Below are 26,558 nucleotides of genomic sequence, written 5' to 3' on the forward strand. Positions count from 1 at the left end.
CACCTGCTCTGTTGGCCTGACCCATTGCTTGACTCAGGATAATATTTGCATTGCTTGACTCAGGATAATATTTGCCATTGCTTTTGGTTCATATATAATACAATTACATGTCTTTATTTGTCCAATATTAAACACTAGAAAAATATCTCTTTTAACAAACAAAAAATCTGTGATTAATTTGCAGTTAATCATGATTAAATATGGGTAACTATGTGATTAAAGGATACAATTTGAAATTTGAAAAAATCTGCCACCTTTGTGGTCAATGTTTAGTTGTGTTCAGACACAAAAACAACTTAAGATTTTGAGAAATTAAGTTGTGATGTTTCAAAAATGTCTTAGGTAGGTGCAGAGCAATTTCTGATGTGAATCTAAAATGTTTTTAAAAGGCATGAGTTCAAATGTGGATGAAAAAGTCAGAGGGAACTTTCAATGAATCTGAAGGAGGGCATTAGAAATAAAGTGGGATGTTCAAACTCCTTTTTCTTTTTAAACAAATGAAAGTCTTGAGGGAGCAGATGCATAAAACCTCAGATGTGCCTGGAGTCAGACGAGGAGGATTATGTCATTGCCCAGGGACAACTGCAATTTCCAAGAGAACATATTTCATTGTGTTTATGACCCTGATGCAACAGTGAGGGCTGAGAGGGTGGTTACAGGACGGTGAGTTAATACAAAGAGAGACAGAAACCTCATGTGTCTGGAGCAGCTTCAAATGCTAAAGCTGCATGAAATAAAAAATTATATTTTCACCTTGAAGGAGATCTCGTACTGCTCTCCTCCCCAGATCTCCAGACCCGTGTCGTATCCTCCCAGCTCCCAGAACCACTTCCTGTCCACGGCGAACAGTCCACCCGCCATCACTGGAGACCTGCAGGACACAGGAGAGACAGCACACAGTTACTGTTTCTGCAGTTCATTAAACACCATCACATTTGCATACAAAACATGATTATTATTTTTTTTTTTACCTAGTTTTTTTCCCAGTACACTTCAAATTGGTCATAGAAACAGATGAAAAACATGTCTGTTCAAAAACAATTCCAACAAAGAAAATCTTTACAGGAACAGAAGCGAAGAAGATTTTAATATAAAAGTTGTTAAATTAGATTTTTAGCCGAAATATATTTGGCGTATTACTAGAGGAATTTAACAAAGACACGATCATAACTCTTTGAAAGATCTAAGTTAAACATATCTAAGAATTTCCTGTTAAAAAAAAAGCGCCTGCAGGTCATCCTGCTTAATGGGGGTACATATGTCACATCTCTGTTTCCTCCCCTGCAGCTTGAATGGCAATAGGATAATTAGCAGTTCAGGTAACAAGTTTGAAACCCACTGAACATACAGGGAGGTAAATCATGCTGCCGGTATGTGGCAATAATGTACACGTGCTCTTTTCTGTGACTCCCGTGTCTCCACCACGTCCACTACAGCTGTTGAGTAGAACAACAATGGCAGCAGTAGCCTGCTATTTCTCTCCAGATAATGACGCTGCTCTGAACAATGCAGAAGCAATTAACCCCCAACACGGCAATGTCTGCTGTGACAGGCGCTGAGCTGCTGAATGCAGGGCTTGTTAGCTGTTGTGTTGCCGCTGCACTTGATCGTAGCAGCTTCACACCTGGGCAGAGAGAGTGGGGTAGCAGCTGCAAACACACACACACACACACACACACACACACACACACACACACACACACACACACACACACTACACATTTGCTTCCTTGTGGAGAACTTTTTCAGCTAGATGCAATCCTTAACTGCTCCAGCTTCCTCCACCATGCACCTTAACCCCCTCTCCAAACACACACACACACACACACACAACTTTCTCAACACTGATTCTTAATGTAACTTTAATCTTTAAAATCTATCGAAACTCAAGGACATCTTTCACATCTTTTCATTCCCCGGAGCAATTATGATCTTTCTCAGTGCAGACATTTCGCAACACACTTGCAGGTACACCTGGTTGTCATAGTTACTAGCTTTTCATCAGGGTAGAAGTGTGAGGCAACCAGCCAGCAGGCAGTCTGCTCTGACCGAAGTCGTACATTAGGAGGATCAATTAAAAAGACACCGGGCAGCTACTGTCAGCAGTCAGAGACACTCTGGAGCTTCACTCAACAAGTCCCATGGTGGTAACAGCCCAGTCTGTTTCTCTTCTCCAAGTCTGGCAAAGAGGAATCAACAGTGATCACAAAAACATCTGTTTGTCTTTTCAGTCTCCTTTTTTAATGATCCCACATTGTATAACGATAGATGTTTATATCGTATCTCCATGAAGTCTAAAGGTAGATTCCCATGTCTTCTTTAATCATATGTCAGGTCTTGGTTCTGAATTGTGAACGCCTCCCCTCACAGAGAATTACACAGCCTGCATTTTGAAACTAACCAAGCCCCACCCACCTGAACCCACCATAACTTTTGCAGGATTTGGTTTCAGTGGGTGTTTTACTTGAAATCTTTTTTATGGGACAAGTCAGGAAACTGTCAGCCAATCACAAGAGAGGTTCTGGGCGCATACACTTTACATACATACATCTCTTGAGAGGGCGTGTCCCTGACTGCTTGTTCATGCCAAAACATAACATCAATAGAAAACAAGAATCATATCTAATCAACTCAAGTTCCTCTTTTCAGCAGCATTGCAGGAGTGAAACTAGATGGGAATCAATGGTAAGTAAAATTGAAGTAAAGTTTTCCTGAATATTTATTTCACTAACAAGAGGAAATACTGTGATCATGTTCACTCTCTCACTGGACAGAACAGACTCAAACCTGCTGCTGGTCACTTACAGGGCCAAGGAGGTGACACAGTTACATTACATTAATTAGATGATGCTAATCAACCATCTCCTTTTCCAGCTGCCTCTCACCGAGTTGAGGCCAGAGCTAACCAAGTTCTTCCACACCAGACCGTCCAAAACCAGTTATAAACCTGGATTTGTCATCATGTCGAAAGAAGGGCTCGTCAAACACAAAAGGTTTCCACAAATGTGGAGACAACCCATGGTCAATGATATAACTGACTTTTGACTATACCGTCCACATACTTTTGGCCACAAACATAGATTTACACCAACTTTTTATCCAGCAGTGAGTTAGCATTCCTCACAAAGTCATACGATTTCCTCCAGTGATTCATGCTGTGTTTGTTTTTCCTGCATAACAACAGCTGCAGACTTAGGTCCCTGTTTACTCTGGATCCTTTGGCCAGTGTTGCTGTGCACTCAAAAGACTCAAAAGAGCCGAGAAGCAGCTCACAGTCCAGCATACAGTCAATTACTGTGACGAACATAGACTGATCCGTGTGTCAAACAGTTCCGTATAATCAGCTGTACTGATTAAAAATGTAATTAATTATACTGATGACGGAAGCAGGAGATGGGAGAGTGAAACATGTCTGGTGAGGACAGGGTGCTGAAAGGCTTTAACTGTGAAGCAGCTGTGCTCAGATGATACCGGAGCGTTTGCCTGGAATAACATCCCGCTGTTCGGAAAACATTAGTCCAAATTCATATTAGTATGAAGTTGAGCACGGAGGATCAGTTTGAAGCGTTGTGGGGGAATAGACTTAATTACCGCTGAGACATAGTGAAGCAGAGGAGTAGATGGAGAAACCAGCTATGGAAATTTCATGTTTTGAGTGTGCTGCGTTACTTAAGACTGAAAATACAATCCTCTGCTCAGCCGTAATTACACACAGATATTATATAATGGTCCATTGTGTATGGATAAAAACAAATTCCACACTTTAACTATATTTATCTTACTGTACATGATACACAGATATGACTTCCTCCACTCCCAACAAGGGACAGTAGAGGCAATAAGTGGCCCTCAGGTGGTCCTGAGAGCTCGAAGCACTGGAAATTACGAAAGAAATTAAAATTAAAAAATATATGCAGCTGTAAATTCAAACAACACAACAAAATGTTTCCATGGGACACGTGAGACAAGTGATGAGAGCCATAAGAGAGAGAGAGAAAGGTGGTGCACCTTCATGGCACTCACGGACGTAATTTTAGGGGGGGACGCAGGGGACATGTCCCCCCCACTTTTTCAAAACGCCGTTTTTGTCCCCCGCTGTTTTTACCGTCCACAAACAATGTTACACTGTATTAACACTAGCACCGCCATTGCACACTATATACCTATAACCGCCATGAGTCGTTCATTGGACAAACTGTAATAAAGCGTTAATTAGAGCTGTATAGGTGTTACATTTGTCGTAGTCTTTTAACAGCTACTCTGGGCCATGAAGTAGGCTGCGCCCCGCAGCCTCCGCGAGGCAGGGGGGGGGGCATACCGTAGGAACCCCGCCCCCGCCTGTAAAGCCAGGTTTCCACCGTATAAACAACCTTTTTTTCTCTCTCTCTCTTTTACGGCAACATCCATAGTCCTTAGTGATCTTTGTTTGATATGTCAGGTGGAGCTGCCCATCATACCGACGCAGGATTGCCCCCCCCCCCCCCCCCCCCCCCGCGTGCGCTCACGTCGGCGCTTTACATGAAGAGCACAGCGACTCTGTTTTTACACTAGTTTGCTCCTAAATACTAGCTTTATAAAACGAATTTCGTTTTCTTTTGATATCATATTGATATTTCCCCCCTGAATGTAGGCTACACCTCTTCTACAACTAGTCTGTCCAGTCTGGAAAATAATTTCTGCACCGTGCGTGTGTGAAGTGTGGACGTGAGTGTGCATCTGCGCAGCCTGCGCACGTGTACACACAGAGATACACATTAACACGCACGCACGCACGCACGCACGCACGCACACACACACACAATCACACACACACACACACACACAGAGAGAGAGAGAGAGAGAGAGAGAGGGGGAGAGAGAGCGCATAAGCCCAATAATGCCGGCGCAAATCGGTGAAAACTGTAAGAAACTGAAAGAGTTTGGGTTTTATTAAAATATGTCCCCCCCACTTCTAAAATCAAAATTTCGTCCATGATGGCACTCCTCACCCTTCACCACCATGCATGTGTCCGCTGGAAACTATGAGAGGCCGTTTAGGAAATAATTTATATTTGCTCTCTCACACACTATTACTCATACACACACCACTATGTGAGAGAGTACTAGTGTGTGTGTGTATGAGTATAATAGTGTGTGTAAAAGGTATAGTAGTGTGTGTGTGAGAGTATAGTAGTATGTGTAAGAAAGTTTGATTGAAACAGAAGTGAGTTTAAATTCTCAGTTTCTGATTGGTTCTTGGCAAGACCGCCGGAACCAGGAACTAAATTTAGTTCCAGGGTTTTTATTTTTTATTTTTTTAAGTGCATATAAAAATGTAGCTGCGAAAATGTTTTCTAAAGTGGTGGTCCAGTCAAAGGCTGACCACTTCAGCAGGGGGAGCGATATTGAAGTAGATACAGACACTGACTTAAACCTGCCAAGCGGCAAACCAGTTTATCAAGGCTCAGGGTGAAACATGTCGCAGGAGGACGGGGAGGAGCCAGTGTCTCGGCTCGGTGGGCTAGATTCAGTGCTGCCACTAAAACCTTAATTTCTCAGACTGTGGAGCGGTTGAAGGTATAAAATACATACAGTACATTTGAAACATGTAAGAAAAAAAATGTCATCGTGTTTATGACCATGGCCAATCCTCAAAGAGAAGCCAGTGCTTTACAATTCAAGTCAAAAGTCTCAGACAGTTATTTTATGTTTCTATCTGCTTCAGTGGCTGAGAAATTGAGGTTTTAATAGGTTGCTTTCAAACTGTGATTTTTTTTTTCTTTTTAATGTGCAAGTCTTTGACTCATTAAAAAAAAAAAGCCTCCTGTTCCTGCTGAGGTGGCTTGAAACTGCTGTATGCAAATACTGATAGAGAAACTACGCATTTTGCCCCCTTCTTTTTTTTTGAAGGTGTTTCCATGTTTGCTGTTGTGCAACAGTGTGACTGTAAATGGGAGAACCACTGACCACAATGTTTAATTCATGTGTTGATACAGTGTCTACAGATAGAGGAGCACTGCAGTGAACTGGTGAAGTGGCTGCTTGGGAGGAGGATGGGTGGGGGGTGGGAGAGATATTCCACTGTTCAGCCCTGGTATACAGTATACGAGCACCTGGCTTTCCACCCTACAGGACTCTGAGAAGTAATGAAACACTGGCTTTGAGTCTGTCTGCACCTCCTACACATATCTGAAACACCAATCTTAGTGAGCTGAGGGAGCGAGTCTATGTGCAGAGGGTTGTTAGGGAGGTTTTTTTTTGCCAGACAGACTCCAGTTGGCTTGTTAAGTGAAGATCCAACATCCCTGTGATACAACAGCGCAAGGGACTGTATTGGTGATGAAATACAACCCAGGAAGTGCAGTATGAGAGAGCAGATTAAAGGTCTACCAGACACTGCACAGTGGTCTGTCAAACTACCACTACTGTCATCTTTTATCTCCTGTCACAGCAACAGAAATGTAAACAGTAGGACAGTAGGACCTACTGTTATATACATGTATAAGTTATACAGGTGCGCTCAGGGCGTCAAATGAAGTTTGTTACACAACGCTGCATGATGGAAGTGGAAGATGCCACAGAACAAAAATAATGCTGCCCTGAACTTCAGCCAGCTGAGTAGGCTAAACAATGACCATAGAGAGCCTAAGCGGAAGCAGGAAGTAACGGTCGTCATGGGACCTCAAGTCGGAAAAAATCTCCATGTAAGTGAACGGGAGTCAAAATTTTATTTTGTGATCCAATTGAATTGTGCCATGAGAAAAAAATATGACCTCTACCTGTTTAAAACATTGCGTTTGTTGTAAAACTATTGTAAAAAAGAATTCCGAAAAATCCGTAACCAGAAAGACTACAGGTCACGTAGGTGACGTTACACACCACATGCCGCCCTTTCCCATGTCAGTTGGTGACATATTTTTTGTGGGACACCCGATCTATAGTCCGTCGAACGGTTTTCACACAAAATACATTCTTCCGTTGCCATTTTACGACAAACTGCTGATTTTTTGGCATGAAACGTAATGTTTTAAATACGTTACGGTCATATATTTTTGTCATGACGAAATTCAATCAGGTCACAAAATAACATTTTGACTCACGTTCACTTACATTCCGAATTGAGGTCCCATTACGAGCTTCACTTCCGCTTCCGCTCGCTATGACATTTTAAATCTTTTGAGCTTCAAAGCTAACTTTAGAGTCAGGTAGTGAGGATCAATCAGAGTCAGATGAATTTCTGTCAGAAATATTAGTCAGTCGACATCCAGCCTCAAACACAATTGAAGCAGAGCCATGCGTCGATTCAGAGCATTTTTGTCAAACGCCGTATGGAAAACATGGAGGCCAGGTTGGTGTTGCTGTAACAACAGCTGTGGCCTCTTTTTTTAAAAGAGTTTCTTCTGTCATTGCCTAGCAACAATTCTAGCGCTTTAAAATTGATCTTTATCGACAATTGCCTACAGCCGGTCCGCAGAGGCCGACAGCCTCTTATTACATGTACAGTGTGCGACTGTGCGCACTGTGGCTAATGATCGACCTGAACAGTGGAGACATAAATCCTGAGCTTGGTTTTACATCGTAGGTTTACTTGGAATTAAGCAACTTGATTTCTAAAATCAAAAATGTATGTCCAACTTCATTTGAGTAAAATCGTATGATAAAACTAGTGTAGCATCCTGTCAAGAAAACGATGTGATTATTATGAAAAAGTGGCTTTTAACAGATCATCTAGGCTGAGTGGGAGATGATGCTAAATTAAAGCCTGCTAGAGGAACATGAAGACAAAGATACCATCATTAACTGGGCTTTGACAACTGTCATCTGCTTTCACCCAAAACAAAAGTGTTATATTATGACGATAAGTCGCTCAACAGTCAGTTTGTGTGAAGTCTTGAAAATGTTAATTCTGTATTGGTGGAGAAAAGCAGCATGGAAAAGTGTCAGTCAACTGTACCAAGCAAAGATTTGGCTTTTTGTTTCCATGTGGCATGTTTGTCACTCACTCAAAGGGTTCACTGGGGTCGTCGCTCAGCAGCTCCGGCGGGATGGGGATCCGTTTGTAATACATTTCCCAGTCAAACGCTCCTCGCATGGCGTCTCCCGCCTGTGTGTCATAGCCAAAGTTGTCGTGGTCGATCACGTCAATCATTGGACAGACAATGGTCTTCCTGTTCTGGGCGATTTGGTCTGAGAGACACAGAAAGAGGGAGAAAGATGGTTGGTATTTCACACAATTAAAAAAAAGGCATCTCAGCAAACACATTATTTATACTGTATATTGCTTCAGGGTTTATGTTTGTGTTTGTATATTGCAGCAGTGTGTCCCACAGCTACAGCAGGAAAGGAAGAGGTCAGAGGAAATACTCATGTGTACATGTGTGTTTATTCTGCCTTTCCTGCTGAGCTCTTGACGTCAGACTCAAATCGACCATTACTGACACAAATCAGCCAGTACTGAGAAGAGGTCTCCAATCTGTTGACATGGGCCACTCAGAAAAAAAGGAGCTTGACAAGGGATAAGAAACTGATGTAGAAGCTCCTGCCATAATCTCCACTGCTCATCATCCAAAACATTTGAAATGTGTATTTTTACAGGGCAGCAGAATATCTCCTGGTCTGTGGAGCTGATACGGACAAGAACAGAATCAGATAAAGCCATTAAATACGGCACAAAGATGTAGGTTTTTCTGAGCTGTGTTTAAGAGTCTAAATAAACTAAAAATCTGGTGCAGCAAGCGTTTGGTCAGATTCATCATCTACTTGTACCAGGTTTTACTTGGGCAAAGTTGTGCTTTTGTTCAAATAATATTGTACAGACAATGTTTTTCTGATCTGAAAAGAGTTTTTTGTTAGTTTTTTTAGAGAGAGATTCTGAATTCACTGAATAAAAGCATACATTATTTTGGTAACAGTGGAAAAAATCAGGCACTTCATTGCTATTTAAAAAGTAATGCAGCTCAACCCTGCTCACAAGCTTAATTGGTTTTCAGATTCAAGTGCAGCTTAATATCTGTTAATGTTAATTCATTCCTTGAAGGAAGCCAAGCCTGAGCTCATCACCGGGATCTGAATCTCTCCTCTGACTGACTGGCTGTTTTCTAGGTGATCCAGTACAAATAAAGAGACATTCAGAGACACCAAATCCTGCAAATGTTGCATGGTGGGTCCAGGCGGACAGGGCTTGGTGACTGCTATGGACAGCTGGTTTTAAGGCTCAGTTTCTGAATACAGGCATTAGCATTTCTCTGTTGACTGAGGCTTTAATAGTTTAACCATATTAAATTAGAATATAGACCTGCTTTATAATCAGACTACACATGGACATTGGCGATAATATATTGTTATTACAGTGCCATTCATCATTAGATCACACTGTCTCTCCATGATTATTACTGTAGTTCAAGTGTGGCAGCAGACTGTAATAAACACTGTGACCACCTGTTCATGTTACTCCCTCATGCACGTGTCCTACTCAACACACATGATGTAAACAGGCTGACATTAAGGTAATAATGTTTGTTGTGAAATAGTTCTGTGGCAGGACGGCGCCACGCTGAGACATAGAGCTCAATAAGAATCCTTAATAGGAAAAAGGGTAATTTAGAAAATTAGATTGCAGATGAGTATGACCATCAGCTAGAAAAGGAGGCACTCAGCCTCATGGTAAGGATATGTGTGTGTGTCTGTGTACGCACAACTGTGAGTGTTTAATTGTATTTCTATGCATGACAGTGTGGTTCTGTGTTTCTTAAAGCAGTCTGACAGCAGCACAAGCGGAGCAGACATCAGTCTCCAGTCAAGTTAAATCTGTGAGATGACCATGAGTGTCAGGACATTTTCACAAAATGAGAACATTTTACAAATCAAGGACATTGTTTTGATGGAAAAGGACACTTTGGAAATGTGAGTCAATATCGGAAAAGAGAAGACATTTTTTTGTAAAGTGAGGATGTTTCTAAAGTTAGAACCTTTTTGGAAACTTGACAATTATTTTGTATGCAAGGACATTTTTGATGAAAAAAAGGAAATGCTTGAAATTTCTGAAAATGTCTGATATTGAGTGAGAACATGAACACTTTGCATTTTGCTATAACTTGTTAGTGTTATGTTGAAGGATAGAAAATGTATTACATTAGCAAAAAAAATGTGACCTAAGTGTGTGTGGTGTGTCCATGGTGTGTCCGTGTGTATCCCTCACCCAGCAGTGGAGGCAGCCAGTTGACGTTGGCCTCACAGTGCGAGTCCAGGAAGGTGATGACTTCTCCTTTAGCGGCGGCGGCTCCCAACAGGCGAGTCCTGATCAGCCCCTCCCTCTTCTTGGTCCTCAGGATGTGAACCTTCGGCATCCGTGTCATGTACTCCTCCAGTGGCACCTTTAGGTGTTCTGCAGAGAGGGGAGGGCAGGGGAGAAGATGCATTAAAGATCATAGTGTACCCACCTCTTGTGATATCACTGGTTCATCAGGTTAACAGTTTACATACTATGACCGTGATCTGGACCATTAACAAACTTACTCGCTAGAGACAGATGATATTTCAACTTAAGAGCAATACAAATATTTCAAAAAATGTCTAATAAAGACATAAAATATCCCAAGGTTCCTTAAAAATATAATAATAAAAAAAACCTTTCCATCAAAGATGTTTTATTGTAGCAGTGTGGGTAAAGCAGATACCCTCGGGAATGTCAGTGTTAATCCAGAATTCAAGGCAACACATCTCTTAAATCTGTGATCAGTCCCTCATACATCTGTGTGTGGCTGCACTGACAGCACAGAGGTTACATTGCAGTGGTTACTGCAGCACAACAGTCCAGCTTGCCCCCCCACCACCACCCCCCACCTGCAGATAAGTGGTTTAAGAGAATGGATGGATGGTTGGTGCAGTAGAAGTGAAGGACAGATTCAGGGTGGAGGGTGTGCGTGGGGTGGACTTTTTTCAACAACAAGAAGTTGTACAGTTCCCTGGACTCCTCAACATCACAACTCTCCTCTATACTGACAAAGAGGAAACAAATCACTTCCCTGCAGTTTTCTGCCTGTGGGAGTTTCACATCTTGAACAAAGACATTACAGACAGAACATTAAACTGCACTGGTGATAAATTAGGCTGACAAACTGTTGGAGAGACAGTTACTTAACTGATGTAGAACAAAATGTTTTGAAATGAATAAAAGGCATCAAACAGAAACAAACAGAGTGGATCAAACAAAGCCAAATCTCCTTGTTCAGACATATTTTAGACTCAAAGCCAGCTGATTATACATGGACTTACTATATAATATGCTGTTCCTTCGAATAAATAACCATCCTCCACAGATACCCAACAACAAATGCTGCAGGCAGGATGTCTGGTGTGAATGGCTCTCTTGAGGTCATTCCATAGCATCCCTACTGGATTCAGGTCTGGCCTCTCACTGGGCCTCTCCGAAAGGTGGATTTTCTTTTTTGAAACTACTAGATTATCTAGATAGTAGATTTACTTCAATGTTTAGGGTCATTGTCCTGCTGCATCACACAACTTCTACTGAGTTTCAGCTAGTGAATAATAATAATAATAATAATAATAATAATAATAATAATAATAATAATAATAATAATAATAATAATAATAATAATAATAATAATAATAATAAGGGTTTACATTTATATAGTGCTTTTTTTAATCTATACCTGATACCACATTCACACCGGTGGTGGTAAGCAGCTACAACTATCTGTCTGGCAAGCTGTCCAGGCCCTGAGGCAGCAAAGCAAAGCCCCAAACCATGATGCTTCCTTCCTCCACCGTACTTCACCTTTGAGATGATGCCAACATGCTGGTATGCAGTGCCATTTTTACACCATACGTACAAAAAATAAACAAATAGAAAAAAATAAATCTTAGTTTCATCAGTCCACAAAACATTTTCCTGTTAGTGTTGTGGAGTGTTAAAGCAAGGATTAGGAAATTCCAAAGAGATCACATACTTTTTTGCCACTGTATATATTTTTTTCTCCTGTGGCAGGTTTGTAGAGTAAAAATTCAGTGGCACTGTGTTTGTGGATGAAAAGCTTCATACGAGAAAATATTTTCAGACAAGTGTGATATTTGGTAGCAATTGATAGACTGGACACACAATAAATTATCCTTCATCCACATCCCTGGTCGCATGGTAACATCTTCAGAAGATTTTTAGAGGCTGTGAGAACGTTCTTTTATATGTACATGCAGACTGTGGCAGGGAGGGGAGAAAAAACTCTTAATGGTCAATGGGGTTTTCTGTCTGGACTGAGTGAGTGAATAATGTTACACTATTGGTCAGGCAAAAGCTTGACTTTACTGTCTGTTGCTCTTCCAGAATGATGCGGTGCAAATATTTTCACGTCATCAAGAGGCTTTTTAAAGCAAAAGCAAAAAAACAACCTACAGATAAATGGTAAATGGTAAATGGTCTTGTATTTATATAGCGCTTTACTAAACCTGTACGATACCCAAAGCGCTTTACAGTACATCACATTCACCCATTCACACACACATTCACACACTGATGGCGGAAGCTGCCATGCAAGGCGCGAACCACGACCCATCAGGAGCAAGGTGGGTAAGGTGTCTTGCCCAAGGACACTACGGCAGCAACCGGGACAGAGCGGGATTCAAACCGCCAACCCTCTGATCACTGAACGACCCGCTCTACCACCTGAGCCACTGCCGCCCCCAAAACAGATGACAAATCCATGAGTTTTCAGAGAAACCTTTAAATCCACAAACCTTTAAAGCTCCAAACCTTCACAACATACAAACCTTAGCCACTTTCCATATAAGACAGTCGCTCTGTCAGTTACTCTCTGCATGTTCTAAGTCCAGTGACGAAGCAGCAGCATTTCATTACCATGACAGAGACGACAGAGTGTGTGAGAGACATTAAAATAAAGATATTGATGTTTCTAAGTTTTCCTCTGAATGATGATTTTATAAGTACATATAACTGCACAGCCATCGTGCATATGTGAGGAATTTGTCAGATTATGCAGAGAAAACACACTGCAACTCTATTATAGCTATTATCTTGTATTGTGCAGTGCACGCAACAATTGCTTAAACTCTGGACATTAAATTGCTGTTAATGCTGATGTTCGCCATGGCCACAGTAAAGAGCCGTCCACTTTACTGACGTCCTCTGCTCCAGTTTCATTATGAAAAACAAGCACACAACAGAGCCATCAGGCAGCTGACTAAAATCAACACACAACAATTGAACATAAAGCAGGGAGTGAGATCTGATCGCAGTTGGTCGAAGGAGATGTATTTGAAATCAGTGTGAACAGACGCACTCAGCGCTGAACACGGTGATTGATCACTGGTTAGTATGAAGTGTGAACTGTGCCTGTGTGTGAGCGTGGATGAAAGTGTCAGTTGTTGCAGTACAGCAATGAATGTTCAGACATAAATTTACTGATTCACTGATCTAGAAGTAAAAGCTGAAGCAGCATTTTCTGAAACTAACCAGATGTTTTTTTTAATAGTTTCTGATTGATGTTCAATATTCTGGTTTGATATGACTCGGAAAACAAAAGGTGCCCTTTCTGCCATTTCTTCTCGATTAGATGGGATGGTTTGCAGAGATACAAAGCTGCTCATCTCAGTTCAGATGTTACACAACAACGCCCCCCAGTCACATTGCCCACTGTGGGATCAGTTGTGGAACTGTAACCACACTCTCTCCTCAACCTATAATCCCTCGAAGCTGTGTGTCTGTGTGATGCCGTTAACAGCTGTGACTCTGTTTTCTTATCTCTTGCTGTCTCTCTCTTTATCACTCCATCAAAAAACCAACCTCCACCTCCCACTCTCTCCGTCCCCACTTTCGTCCATCCTCTCTGTTACCCCCGGTGAAGGTCAGCCGTATTTATTTTCCATTGCTGCATTTATTGCGCCGCACAGCTGATGACCTACACCGCTGTAAAGTGTGACATTGCAACAAGGGCAGGAGGTGCTGTGTGAGGTCAGCGTCAGACTGCGAGGAAAAGGCAAACTGTCCTGCGTGTGTGTCTCGGCAATAAATCAGCCCATTAACAACTGACCATAACGAGGCTGACTCCGGCTCTTTGCGAAGGCTCACGCTTACATCATCCCGCTAATGACAAGAAGCCGGGTGAAATTAATCAACGTGCATTTGCCCCGCATGTGAAGAGAACTTGTATGGGGAGAGGTAAGGGAGAGGAAGATCAGAGTATTTAATTATGATTGGTTAATTTTCCCTGAATAAATTGGAATACAGCTCATACTGTTTACCGAAAGCAAGGAGGCAATTAATCACGCTAATGAGAGCGAGCTGGTGTCGGCAAACACATTAGTCTTTATTAGAACGTGAAGCAGAGGAGATTGGGGGGCTGAGGTGTCATGGATGTCGGGGTCATTTCACAGCAAGGAGCGGAGGGATGAATTACTCACGCACCAGGTTGGTGAAAGAAATCCAGGCCACTTATTCAGCACCTGATCTCCCTCTTTACAATCCATCTCCATCCATCCCTCTCTGTTTGCCCTCCTCCCCACGCACCTCCCTTCAGCCTGCCACTCATTTTATTTCTCCTGTGGACCGTTGTCAAACTGCCCGGACACCCCCCCCCCCCCCCCCCTCCCTCTTTCATCTCCTCACAAGGGGCCACACTCAAACATGAATTAGCTGTTAGCAGATGAAAGGCGCGGCACTTGGCCTCGGGCTCTTGTCAAAGCGTCTGTGTGCATTTAAAATGTCATTGATAAAATGTATATGTGTTGCGCTTGTTTCACTTCGATGACTCAAACCAACAGCGAAGCAATTACAGGGGCAGTTAGTCACGTCTGATTTTGCACTACATCCCAAACGTCTCACTTGGAAAATGTCCCTCATAGCATGTCAGTTAGAGATGTACTGTGTTGTGACATATCCTCTTTAAAGCATACGACTTAGCTCAGTGAAGACATCATGTGTGTGTCAAGAATGCACAAATCAAAACCGTATGACAGTAAATCATTTCAGGTGGTTTCTTCTGATCTGCCACTGTTATAGTTAAGGATTGGGAAGGTTTGGGAAACTTGGTTTAAGTCTGAGGAAGATTATCCTAATGATAAATGATGGTCGGAGACAAGACATAAATCTTTGTGTCAGATATCAAAGTCAGACACAAACAGGGGTGGAGCGGGGCAAAGAGATGTCCTGGACGTAGACCAACGTTAACTGGCTGTAAGGTAGAGATATGTGAAACTTTGGCCATGTAATCGCACAGCATTATGGGCCAGTCAATCAAGGCACATCTAGAAAAACTCTTGGTCCCCCCGGTGGCCAGTCCACCTTAACACATACCATCCAGCTCCACATTGTCTCTAAATGGTTCTATGGGCCTATAACAACATCCAGTCACTTCATTCCAGCTGTTCTATCTAAAGACACAAGATGTGCTTGTTTGAATTGGGTAATCACACATCAATTTAAAGACGAAATATGCAAGAATTTTTCCACCTACAGTAGCATCTGGCCGAAAACTACCCTTGCAAAATCAGCGCCTCTGACCCGGTGTCCTAGATCTCATCTCATGGGAAACATGGACTGCTTTACGGCACTACGACACAAACACACAGGGGAATCGGTAATCCCTTGTTAACATTACCCATCTTGTTCGCTTGATCGCACCACGGCTTGCCTTCTCCCCGGCTTCGTTGAAAACAAATGCACATGGCCAGAGAAAGCAACCAAAAAGCAAAAAAGAACTATGAACTCTGACCTATGAACTGCACTGCTTCAATGACAAAAACAGTTTGTTAAATGTAATCCCTGGTTCTGTTGTTGCTTATCAATGATTGACATATTTTGGCCGATCTAAATCTATAAATAAAAGTGAGTTTCTTCAGATTTGAGTATAAATGCCTATATTTTTTTCAAAAATTACAACACATCATGTAAGTACATTATGAATTAATGAATGAGTACCTCAAACTGTACACACACACACTTGTTTCTGCCCACAACTACCACCATCAATGTCCTCCCTGACGCCTTTTATAAAAATTCAATTAGCTCTGAGACACAGTGGATTCAACACGGCCGGCTGAGCTCTGTTTCCAGGGTGCTGGATTAATCCCCAGAGGCTCCACATCACCAAAGACCCCGAGCTTCTCACTTATTCCCTCAGCAAAAATATTCCAATGCCCTTGTGAACTCCATTACACTGTCTTTTTTTTTTTTCTGTGCCGCATTTTGAATTTTTGCTGCTGTCGTTAAAACACTGACTCTGGAGGAAGCGACTGAACACGTTGTAGGTCAGTGTTTGTTGCACTGACAGGAAGTACAACTAGGTTATAGCGACACGTACAACACACTTATGATGGCATACTTTGGCTTATTTGCATATCTTGTTTTTATCTCGTATTTTGTTTACATAGCGTGCAGCGAACGTGGGGAAATGGACGACCGTCTCTGGAGACAGATGTTGATTCCTCCACCTCCTCTCATGTCTGCTGAACATATTTTATCCCATGTACCTTAAAAGTGCCAACTGTCATACTTTTACCTGAAAACCCTGGAGTTGCTGCCCCTGAATATCTCTCTACTCTGCCGCCCTAATTTTAGCTCCATTCTCAGGTGCAGCGTCACACCCTCATCTACTGGTAGATCTCTGCCAAGTTTTAGTACACATCAGTACTCCGGGGCTCAGACTAGTACAGGGATTATTGAATCCCTGTTGTTTGTTCATTTTCTAAATATAAGCCGTTTCTAAAACTGCAGATTTATTTAATATGCATGAGCAGAAAATGGGAGAGGAAAAAAAAAAGCAAACACGACAGTGAATTGTAGAGGAGGAATTCGTTTTTTATTTTACAGTTTGGTGTATCATTGTTCAGCAAATTTCTGTCCTTTACTGTAGGTAAACTGTTGAATACAACTTGTCCTGTGCTTGTTTACAACCGAACTGTCAATCTGTGTGGCATCTCCAATCCCGTTGTGTTCACTGACAGTTGAAACAATTATGGCCATAATCTGACTATATAATATAATATATATAATATACGTAAACGCATTAGTCCGACTAAAACTGGACTTCTCCAGATCCGGATCCAGATAATGCAATTGGAAAAAGGTTTTCTTCTGCATGTATATGCCTTAATCTGACTGAAACTGGGCAATGTATGTGCACATGCTTCACAACAGTAGTGCATGTAAACACACTGATTGTCTCAGTTCATGTAGAAATCAGGACCTTGCTAAACTGTGAGTCAGCAAAAGTGAAGCCTGGAGATGTGTGCATGATGTATTGATTGATAATCGTAAGCTCCCACCACTGACATTAGCTTTCTCTGACTGGTTAGAAATCTGAGGCTTGCTCAGAAACTCTCGATGGGAATATACTGTATCTGCACTGCAGATATACAGTATTTCACACAATTAATGTGTGAAGATAACCTCCTCATTAACCTCTGGGTTTTTTTTTTCATCTTGTGCATCTTGCATTTTGAAAAACAAATACTTTATGTTGTGAATGGAAATCATTTCTTCGGTCTGTTGTCAGCACAGCTCAAACTACTCCCCGCCCCTGCACCTTGATCCTATCCACATCTGTATGTGTGTCGGCCATATAAAAACACTGAAGCAGAGATGCCAGTGGTAGATAATGGAGGGAATATCAACTCTGTTCAAAGTCTCTTTCAGGTGAACCTCTGCACCATCTTTTTTGTGTTATAACTTAATGATAAGGCCAATTACGCATCACAGACGCTACAGTAAATGACATCTATACTTTGTCCTCACACAGCAAACGTGACTCATGTGGTCTTCTCCTCTTCACAGAGACGTTTGAATCGATCAGCTCCCACTGATGGCTCTACATCGCTAAATGGCAACACTCAATTAGCTCCTTTTGTCCTCTGCCGTCTGTCTCCCTCTCAACCTCCCTCTTCATATCACTCTCTCCCTCGTCTCTCCGTCACACTTCACTGAGCGCCATTACCCCATTATCTCCCCACACCCTCAGCCACATACACAAACAGACACGCGCGCCGACATGAATGGATGAACATGCCCAACTTTGTTCAGTGCTCATGCGTCGCTGCCTCTCGCTCTTTCTCTTTCTCCCTCCCTCCCTCCCTCCATTCCTGCCTGTCCCACACATCGTCTCCTATCTCCTCATCAGCGCTGCTTCCTCTCCTCACCTCTCCATCATGCAGATGGTGAAGCTGCTCGTGTTGATAAGACTGTTCAAAGTAGCTGCCGACAGCAGCTTCCTCAACCAGCCACAGCAACTCAATCATTAATAACACTGTCCTGAAATCTAATCAGTTCATTAAGTACTGGGGGCCACCTTCCAGCACAAATCTTCAACATGCAAAGTTTCAAAAATCTTTTGGACTGATAACCATTCAATTAAATTAGCATGTAATTGCTCCCCAGAGGAAGAACCCTTTACATTTGAGATGTTTTATGATCTTTTCTCCAGCGTCCATCTACAACCTTAAAGTTCCTAATATACATTTTTGTCCAAATGCCTCTCAAGGGCATCCAGCTCCCCAGAGGATAAATCATTTGATTCTAACCACTGATACTCCTCAGAGAAATCAGACAACTAGCCATGTTCAGGCTCATTGAGGAGCTAAATAATCACTATATTGTTGATTGTTTATGAGTCCGGTTATTTTGTGTTTGATATGATGTAATGATCATCTCCTCTGTCAATGTTAACTGATTTGAACAAAAAAAAGTTTTATGGTGTGTCTCTTTGATTGGCTGTTTATTTTTTTTGATTGGCTGTTTATTTGTTCTATTTGTAGAGCTTTTAAGTATTGCTATATAGCCAATGATAGACATCACCAGCTGTTTACTGATCAGTATTGCAAAGAGTTTCAGCCATCCTTGTGTTTACAAGACGAGGTGAAAGTACAGCCTTTAGACAGTGCTAATTCCTCAGGTCAGCCAAAAGTGACTCGGTATCATCAGTAAGCATGCTAACTAAGAAGTGATGGAAATAAACAGCTGAGGAGATGGCTCTTTGAGAGACAAAGTCTGATGCTGCATCGTTTCTTGTGGACTTGAGCAGCATCTAATACTAACGTTGGCTACCTTTAAGAACACTGTATAGCTCCTATTATAGCGATGATGTCAATGCAGTTGATGCAATTGGTACACTTAAGGAGTGGTCTTATAAACAAGTATTTTTTTATCATTATAAATCCACATGGACACTTGACAGGAAAATACACTTTGAAGCCTCTTGTGTATTCAACAAAAATAACTACAGACACTCAGAGGAAAATAGTGCGAGTAAAGGCAAAAATCTGACAAACACATCTCAACTCTCAGACTCCATTAATGTCACTCTTCTGTTATGTTGGATTCACAGCAACAACAACAAAAATCTGTCTTTGTGTGTGGTGTGTGATGGAGTGGTCACTGTGAAAGAAAGCAGCAGTGTTTAATAGTTTTCCTTTTCAATATTCTGATCTGGAAATGCTTTTTTGCCAACCACTTAAGCTTCATTTTAAGAGCTGCAAAAACGTTAGTGGCTTCGTTCCACAAGCAGCTGCGGTTGGCAGCACGATGCGCCCACACTGGCAAAGATCAGCACTGTTTTCCATCTGAAGACAATGCTAATCTGTTTTCCCACCAAAATGTGAGACATATTTCTGCACAATTAGCAGCAGACCTCTTACGGTCAGCTCTGTGGTGGCTCCAGGCTGGAGGCTGTGCTGACGCCTGCTGGGAGCCGCGCTGTCTGACCGCCAAACCGCCTCTACATCTAACTGGAAATACATCAAAAGACACTCTGCATAAGAGCAGGGCCACTCCTTATCTGAAATGAAGTATTGCAGCCATTTGCTCAACTGATCCCATCGGGGAGCAGGAAGGGGGGAAAGTAATTGGATGATCAATCTGCCAATGGCAGGTTTCCATCACAGAGTAGCTGATAGTGCAGTGTGCCACCGTGGTTTCACTGAATAAATACAGGCTCTGTTATTCTGGCTGTGATTACATGACACGGGTGGCTTTTGTTTTAAATAAATATCAATGTTATTGACAAACGCTACAAAACTATTTGGTATGAGAGCTGGAGAAAATAACAGGACACAGAGTCCTGTTGACAGGGTAAACACAAGGGAGAGTTTCCACCTACAATCAGCACAGTTATTGGTTTGACTGCTGCACTTCCTACTGAAGCAGCTCTTTGATCCGAGTGAAGATGAGATCCCCTCAGCATCTTCTAGGACCGTGTCCACACCTGGTATTAAAATCCAACTCAGATGATCTGTGATTTGATTTTGAAATTGATCATGTGTCCACATTCTGGGCTCCACTGTCATCCTCTGACAAATTAGTTTTATTAGTACTCATAATAAACCCAAAATATGTTATCACTTCAAATGGCCTAAACTTTACTTCATCGCACAGCTGTAAGCAGTGCTTTAATTTGCCATACTCTCTCTCTCCCTCTCTCTCTCTCTCTCACACACACACACACACACATTGACAACAGACCTCGAGCAAACCACTCAAGATGCATGTGAAGATACATTTTAATGCTCTCCCAGCTCTGAGCCAGCCCTGGGTTCATTCAAAAAAGTAAACATCAGTTCACACAAAATAATGCCATCCATACTAAGTTTGCTTTCACACATGAAATGGGAGGATGAAACACTGGTAGAGAATGCATCATCTCAGAGAAACCTGTTTCATCCGCTCAGGTCAGTAAGCATACAGAGTGGAATCTGAATATACACGTAGATGTTTAGGAAATACAATGCAAGACCAGTAATTTACATTACACATTTATGTCTGAGCCTCTCTGGTAGTTTATGACTGTTATTCTAAGAAAGAAAGTAGAGTGTATAGAGAGCTAACCCCAGGTTTAGAGAAAGACAATCAGGGTGTGGAGGGTTATTGAAGTTAAGGATTCCTACAGCATGATAACACACTGCGGATCAACACCAACTGTCGGCTGCATGGAGACAGAGAGGCCTGCAGCAGATCAGTAATCAGAAGTAGAAATGCAAAGAGCACCAGTGTGATCCCTCAGTGCTGTGTGTAAAATATGCATGAGTAAAGAAGTGGAAACAGTAAATCACAGTTATGTATCCGAGCACTTCGCAGCACTGGTAGGAGGAGAGTCGACACACAGACTTATTGCAGGGTGTTTTTCTGACTATGAGAATCATCCATAGTTCTCAGAGAACAGCTGTGACTGGATTTAACACAATAACAAACCAGCTACTTGGCAGCTCGGCTAAGTCATTTGAAGGCCCGTGGTGACGGGGCCATGAGGAAATGAATGAACAACATCTCGCTCTCTGCATCATCAGCTCCACAACAAAGAGTCCTGATTAAAGAAAAAAAAGCTCCACTGGTGTTGATTATGCACCACTGTGGTCAAACTGGCAGGTTCCCAGGTGTGAAGGTGTGAATGATGACTACTCCCCTCCCAAAGCGATGCCTGAAAACTGTGTGGCTGTAAACAATTGTCAACTTGTTTTCACTAATAAGCCTGGAAGTTCCACTGTGAGTTTTTAGTGTGATGCCAAAAAACCTGGATGTGATAATGTGGTGCTGATGCATTGGGGGGAGAGACAGAGAGAGAAAGAGAATTAAGGATACAATAATAAAGCCCTATAGCATTGTTTACAGTGCATTACTACTAATACCCTTCACAAAATGACATCCCAGTCTCTCCATTTAAGGTGGTTCAGGTTCACACACTGAACAGTTTAATAAATGTTGGGGAAAGAATGTTTTGCTTAAATACTTCATATCCAAAGTAGTTTAAACTTGGATGTAAACTGGGGGGGGGGGGGGGGGGGGGGTCAACTTGCCATCATAGACAAAACAGCAATCCCAGGGCTGCAACCCAAAAGCTGAAAAAAGGCAAGTTTTGTTTTGTGCAATCACACAATCAACATGACGTTCTTTGTAGGGTATCGGCCATTTAATTGACAGTGCTCTCCTCCTCACGCACTAACTCCCTTGCTGCACTATTTTGCTGGGACACCAGATCTGCTGTGATTGGTTTGAAGAAATGCAAACAAGCCATGATAATGGATGCAGCCGGAGTGTTCTCCAGCTCTGACACAGTGATGATAGGTCTGGATACTTAATCACCTACTGTTTGTACTGCTTCAGAGTTGTGCCAGACTTTGAAAAGTTTGTATTTGCTCCTATGGATGTGTTTTTTATTTCTTTTATTTTTTTTTTTACATAACTAGGTGTTTCAGTCGAAACTAGGGAGGAAGCTATAGTAAAAAACATTTCAGAGCTACTGTACATGTGGACGTGGTGGAGTTCTTCATGATGACAGCAGTTGGACATGGAGCAGAGGGGAAGTGGTGACAACAGCTGAGGTTGGTCAGATTTAGTGGCTTTGTTGATGCAATGCCAAGCAAAGCTTATTAATGGCAGAACATATGAGGCTCACACTGTAAAGCAAACACTCACATCCAGGGCTCCATCACCTTGCTTTGGCTTTCCTCCTCCCTGATGTGAAGAAGGAGGCAGCGCTCTGTTCTTTTCTGTTTCTGTGAAAGTGACAAGTTACAGCTACTCTCTCTCTCTTTTGCTCTCTCCCTACCCGGTCTGGCCATAAATCCGTGAAATGACTTGGGCTCCAGCAGCAAGTATTCATCGCCCATGCTCAGCCACAAATGCTAAGCTGCCAGACACACATGCAGCCATTTACTCTGTGTGACCAACTTTACACAGCAGGGGGGAGTGTGGGCGATGTGAAGATGTGGAGATAATAAGGATTGAGGCATTCACAGAACCATACAATGCATTAAATAAACAAGGAGTGACAGGTGATTGCTAATTTTAAAAGAAACCCATCAACTTTAGTAGAAGGCTATTAGTCTTTGCGTGACTGTGAATGGTTGCTTCCATCTGTTAGTGTAACCAAAAAGCTGTTAAATTAGCTGTGTAATGAGTTCTTATGTACCGCGAGGACAATTTCAATAAGAACATGTAATGTTAACATTTCCCTCTGCTGATGTTTCCAGTGGAATTAGTACAAACCACTCATGCTGATCCAGAGTAACAACAGTCAGTTAAATGGCAGACGACAAAGCTATTCTGGCTTTCAGTATATCAATTAGCATGGTCAGGTCTCTGAGAAATTCTGTTTGTGTACAAACAATTTGCAACAGCAAATATGTTTCATAGGAAATGTAATGGTTTCCAGATCACGTTTCCTGTTATCATACTGAGGACACATGTATGCCATTAATCTGCATGTGGCAGATTTAATAATACTGAGTGAATCATTCAGATTTTCACAGACCGTGTTTGTTTTGCGCCAAAATGCCTGATCTTCCAGAACAAGGTCCACATGGAGTAACTACATCATTATTAACCACCTTTATGTTTCTGACACACAAGAAGGTTTTTAAAATACAGTAATGAGTTTAAAACATTAATATTTTCAATTCCCAAAGAATAAATTCACTTTGTATATTCAAACTTTAGAACTATATTTCCACAATTTTCAGCAGTTTTTTTTTTAACCTTTGCTATTGACCTTTGTTTTAACCTTAAACACAAAAGGAGAATCGAGGTAGTAGTAGGACTGGCTGTAGACCTGTCACCTCTGATCCAAGAGGCTTCTTCGTTTCTTATTAACTCATGGAGAGATCCAGGTACTAGACCTCTGTGTTAAACCTCTAATCTTCTGCCCACAACTGTTCACACTTGACCTCAGGTGGTTCTAATGAACCACGACATCTGCACTAACCACCCTCTCTAGACGACTGATTTAGTCTTGTCACCTGAAAACTCATATATCCCTTACAGTGAACAATCTGCTTCCTTGTCTCCTCTTCAATTGGTTCCTTGCAGAAAATACTGAGATAGAGGAACAGCAAAGACAGGTGCAGAGTTAAAATGCAGAATCCAACTCTACAACATCTGCAGTAAAGACACAAGGTCAGTAACAACTGTGAGGTGTTGTGCATTATGTGTTCACCACCTGCAGTCAAGCCTGAAAAGGCCACATCAGGGATCCCACATTGTAGGGCTGTCAAAGTTAATGCGTTATTATTAATAATAATAATAATAATAATAATAATAATAATGGATTACATTTATATACTGTAGCGCTTTTCTATTGTCACCCGATACCCAAAGCGCATACAGTAACCATTATTCATTCTGACCACATGCACATGTGGTAAACTACGTCTGTGTAGCCACAGCTGCCCTGGGGCAGACTGACAGAAGCGTGGCGGCCATTTCGCGCCAAACAGCCCCTCCGACCACCACCATGATCATCCATATGCACACGGGGCAAGGTGGGTAAGATCAGGTGTCTTGCCCAAGGACACTACGACAGAGACTGGGAGAGAGCGGGATTCGAACCACCAACCCTCTGATTATTGGACGACCCGCTCTACTGAGCCACTGCGTTAACACATGCAATTACGCGTTTAAAAAAATATTACACACGATTAATTACATTACAGTCGATGGTCTGTGTCATAACGTCCTGTATTTGAGGAATAGTGCGTCCCGTTTGAGTCAATAAGGGGCTGGTTTGTCCCATATTTCCGTCTTGAATGCAGCATCATCCTATCCCCATTCTGTGAAGGCCAGCCTCGCTTTGCCTGTGATCAGGTAAAACTTGAAGTCACGGCTGATTTGATCACAAAAGAGTGGGAAAATTCAAACCCTTTGACAGTGGCAGTGCTAATGACTATCAGACTAGTTGTAAAATATGTCTACGAGTGTTTCCTGTGGCGGACGGTGGCCTGTCAGATGTACGGCAGCTTCAGGAGGGCAACACTCTCCGTTCACAATGATGCCTGTGATGTGATTCATTTATGAAGGTTGAGGTGTACAGTCAGATGCATAGGCATTTGTTTAATACGCTGATCAAAATATATTACTGATGTGAAAAAATAAACAACTATGATGTGTTACTATTTTTCTGTAATTGCATCCTAGGTTTGCATCCTTCAATACTATATAAGAATGAATAGATGAGTTATATTAGTATATATATAATAGTGTTTTAATCACGGTTAAAGTTAGTAGTAAAGACGTTTTTTAGATTGTTTTTAACCTATCCTTTCCATAGGTGTCCACTTGTTTCCAAAGGTGTTTGTTTCCTGACTGAACCACAACCCCAGACTTTTCAAACTAAAACATGTTTCACGTATGTGTGTGATACCTCCTGATCTCTCTCCTCCTCTTGTGTGAATGCCAAGAGTAAATGTAGCAAAAGTGATGCATTTTAAAATAAAACCAAGGACTTTAGATGTGCATGGAGAGGCATCTTGTGCTTGATTCAACTTTCCATCAACCATGACCTCAAGTAATCTCTGACCCCTTTGTCCAACTGCCGCCCACCTCATCCGACCCCTGCAAATCTGTTGCCATGACTAAATTCATTAAACATGACTTTGGCTCTAAACTGAATCCAGCCAGCACTGACATTTACTAGTGTAGTTAAATGTAATCTCTTGGAGACAGAATCACAATTTTCTACCAGTTTTGAAAGTAATTTAAAAGTTATTTCCATGCTGATATCAAATTAGTTCCGTTATTATTCACCATGTGGAGACAGTTTTATGTTTCACCACCTTCAAACCATGAGCACACAGGGAAGCTATTTTTGTGTCTTGGTAACACTGTAGGATTTAGACATAATATAAAACCATATTAGTGGTTCGTGAAAATGTCTCATGTACTTGGGTTATAATTAGATATTTCACAGTTTTCCGGGAGTGTACTGTATACAGAGGAGCGGGATATAAATGAGGGGATAGAAAAGTTGACACAGGGAGATATAAGAGAGCCGTTGTCAGCTCTGATAGCAACACTTGCTTCACTTTGTAGCTCGGTGTCACGCTCGAGTGCTGGCTGTAAATCAGAGCTGCCTGCTGGTCAGATGTGGCGGCGGAGAGAAGCTGAGAGAAGCAGAGCGGGAGATAAAGTGAGAGGCAGAGGCCAAATGGTGCTGGTGGGGAGGTTTCTCATCCCCAGTCATGGGGAGCTCTCCTCAAATGAAACCTGTAATTAAAATGAAATCTGAATATAGTTTGAATAAAATCTGCAGAAGAGGAGACATGTCAGGGAAGGGAGGATAGATGCTTCGGTACAAAACCTTCCATCTGCCACATGGTGGGAATTAAGAGAATAAAAAGCAAATGAAGATAGTGCCTCCTGATGTCTCCCCTGTTCTGTGACAGCAGGGGGTAATTTCATGGACAACTTGCTTTTAGTGGAAAACAACATTTAGGAGAGAGAGGCATCCTTTCAATTTGGATAGCACCAAATACCAGACTTACAACCTTGAAAAGGCTTCAAAATCCACACTAAACCACAGAAAGGAAACTAAAAGAATGTAAACGTGTAAAAAACAAAAAAAAACAAAAAAAAAAACATTTTGTCCTTACATTCAGTTTGATTAGCTGCTCTTTTTTTTTTATATTTTTCATTTTCTATTTGGCAACTGTGGCTTGAATTCATCCTCCTGTATCATCAGTGTGTGGGTAGTGTATGTATGGGAGAAAAGTGCTGTTGCTGTGAGTGAAAGGGTGAATGTGGCTCCCATTGTAAAGTGCTGTGAGTGGTTGATAAGATTAGAAAATGTGCA

General features: G+C 41.9%; 1 protein-coding gene across 1 annotated transcript in view; it reads right to left on the reverse strand.

Annotated features, from left to right (window-relative positions):
- LOC310997496 (polypeptide N-acetylgalactosaminyltransferase 10-like) overlaps window positions 1-26,558 on the reverse strand; it is a gene marked incomplete at both ends in the record, with an annotated part of 76,702 nt that overhangs the window by 15,593 nt on the left and 34,551 nt on the right. The window contains 3 exons of the mRNA XM_083987206.1: window positions 754-871; window positions 7,983-8,166; window positions 10,178-10,363. Coding sequence (XP_083843332.1) covers window positions 754-871; window positions 7,983-8,166; window positions 10,178-10,363 — 488 coding nt within the window. The remainder of the gene's footprint in view (window positions 1-753; window positions 872-7,982; window positions 8,167-10,177; window positions 10,364-26,558) is intronic.

This window comes from Trachurus trachurus, assembly GCF_905171665.1.
Source record: "Trachurus trachurus genome assembly, chromosome: 14".
NCBI classification, from domain to species: Eukaryota; Metazoa; Chordata; class Actinopteri; order Carangiformes; family Carangidae; genus Trachurus; species Trachurus trachurus.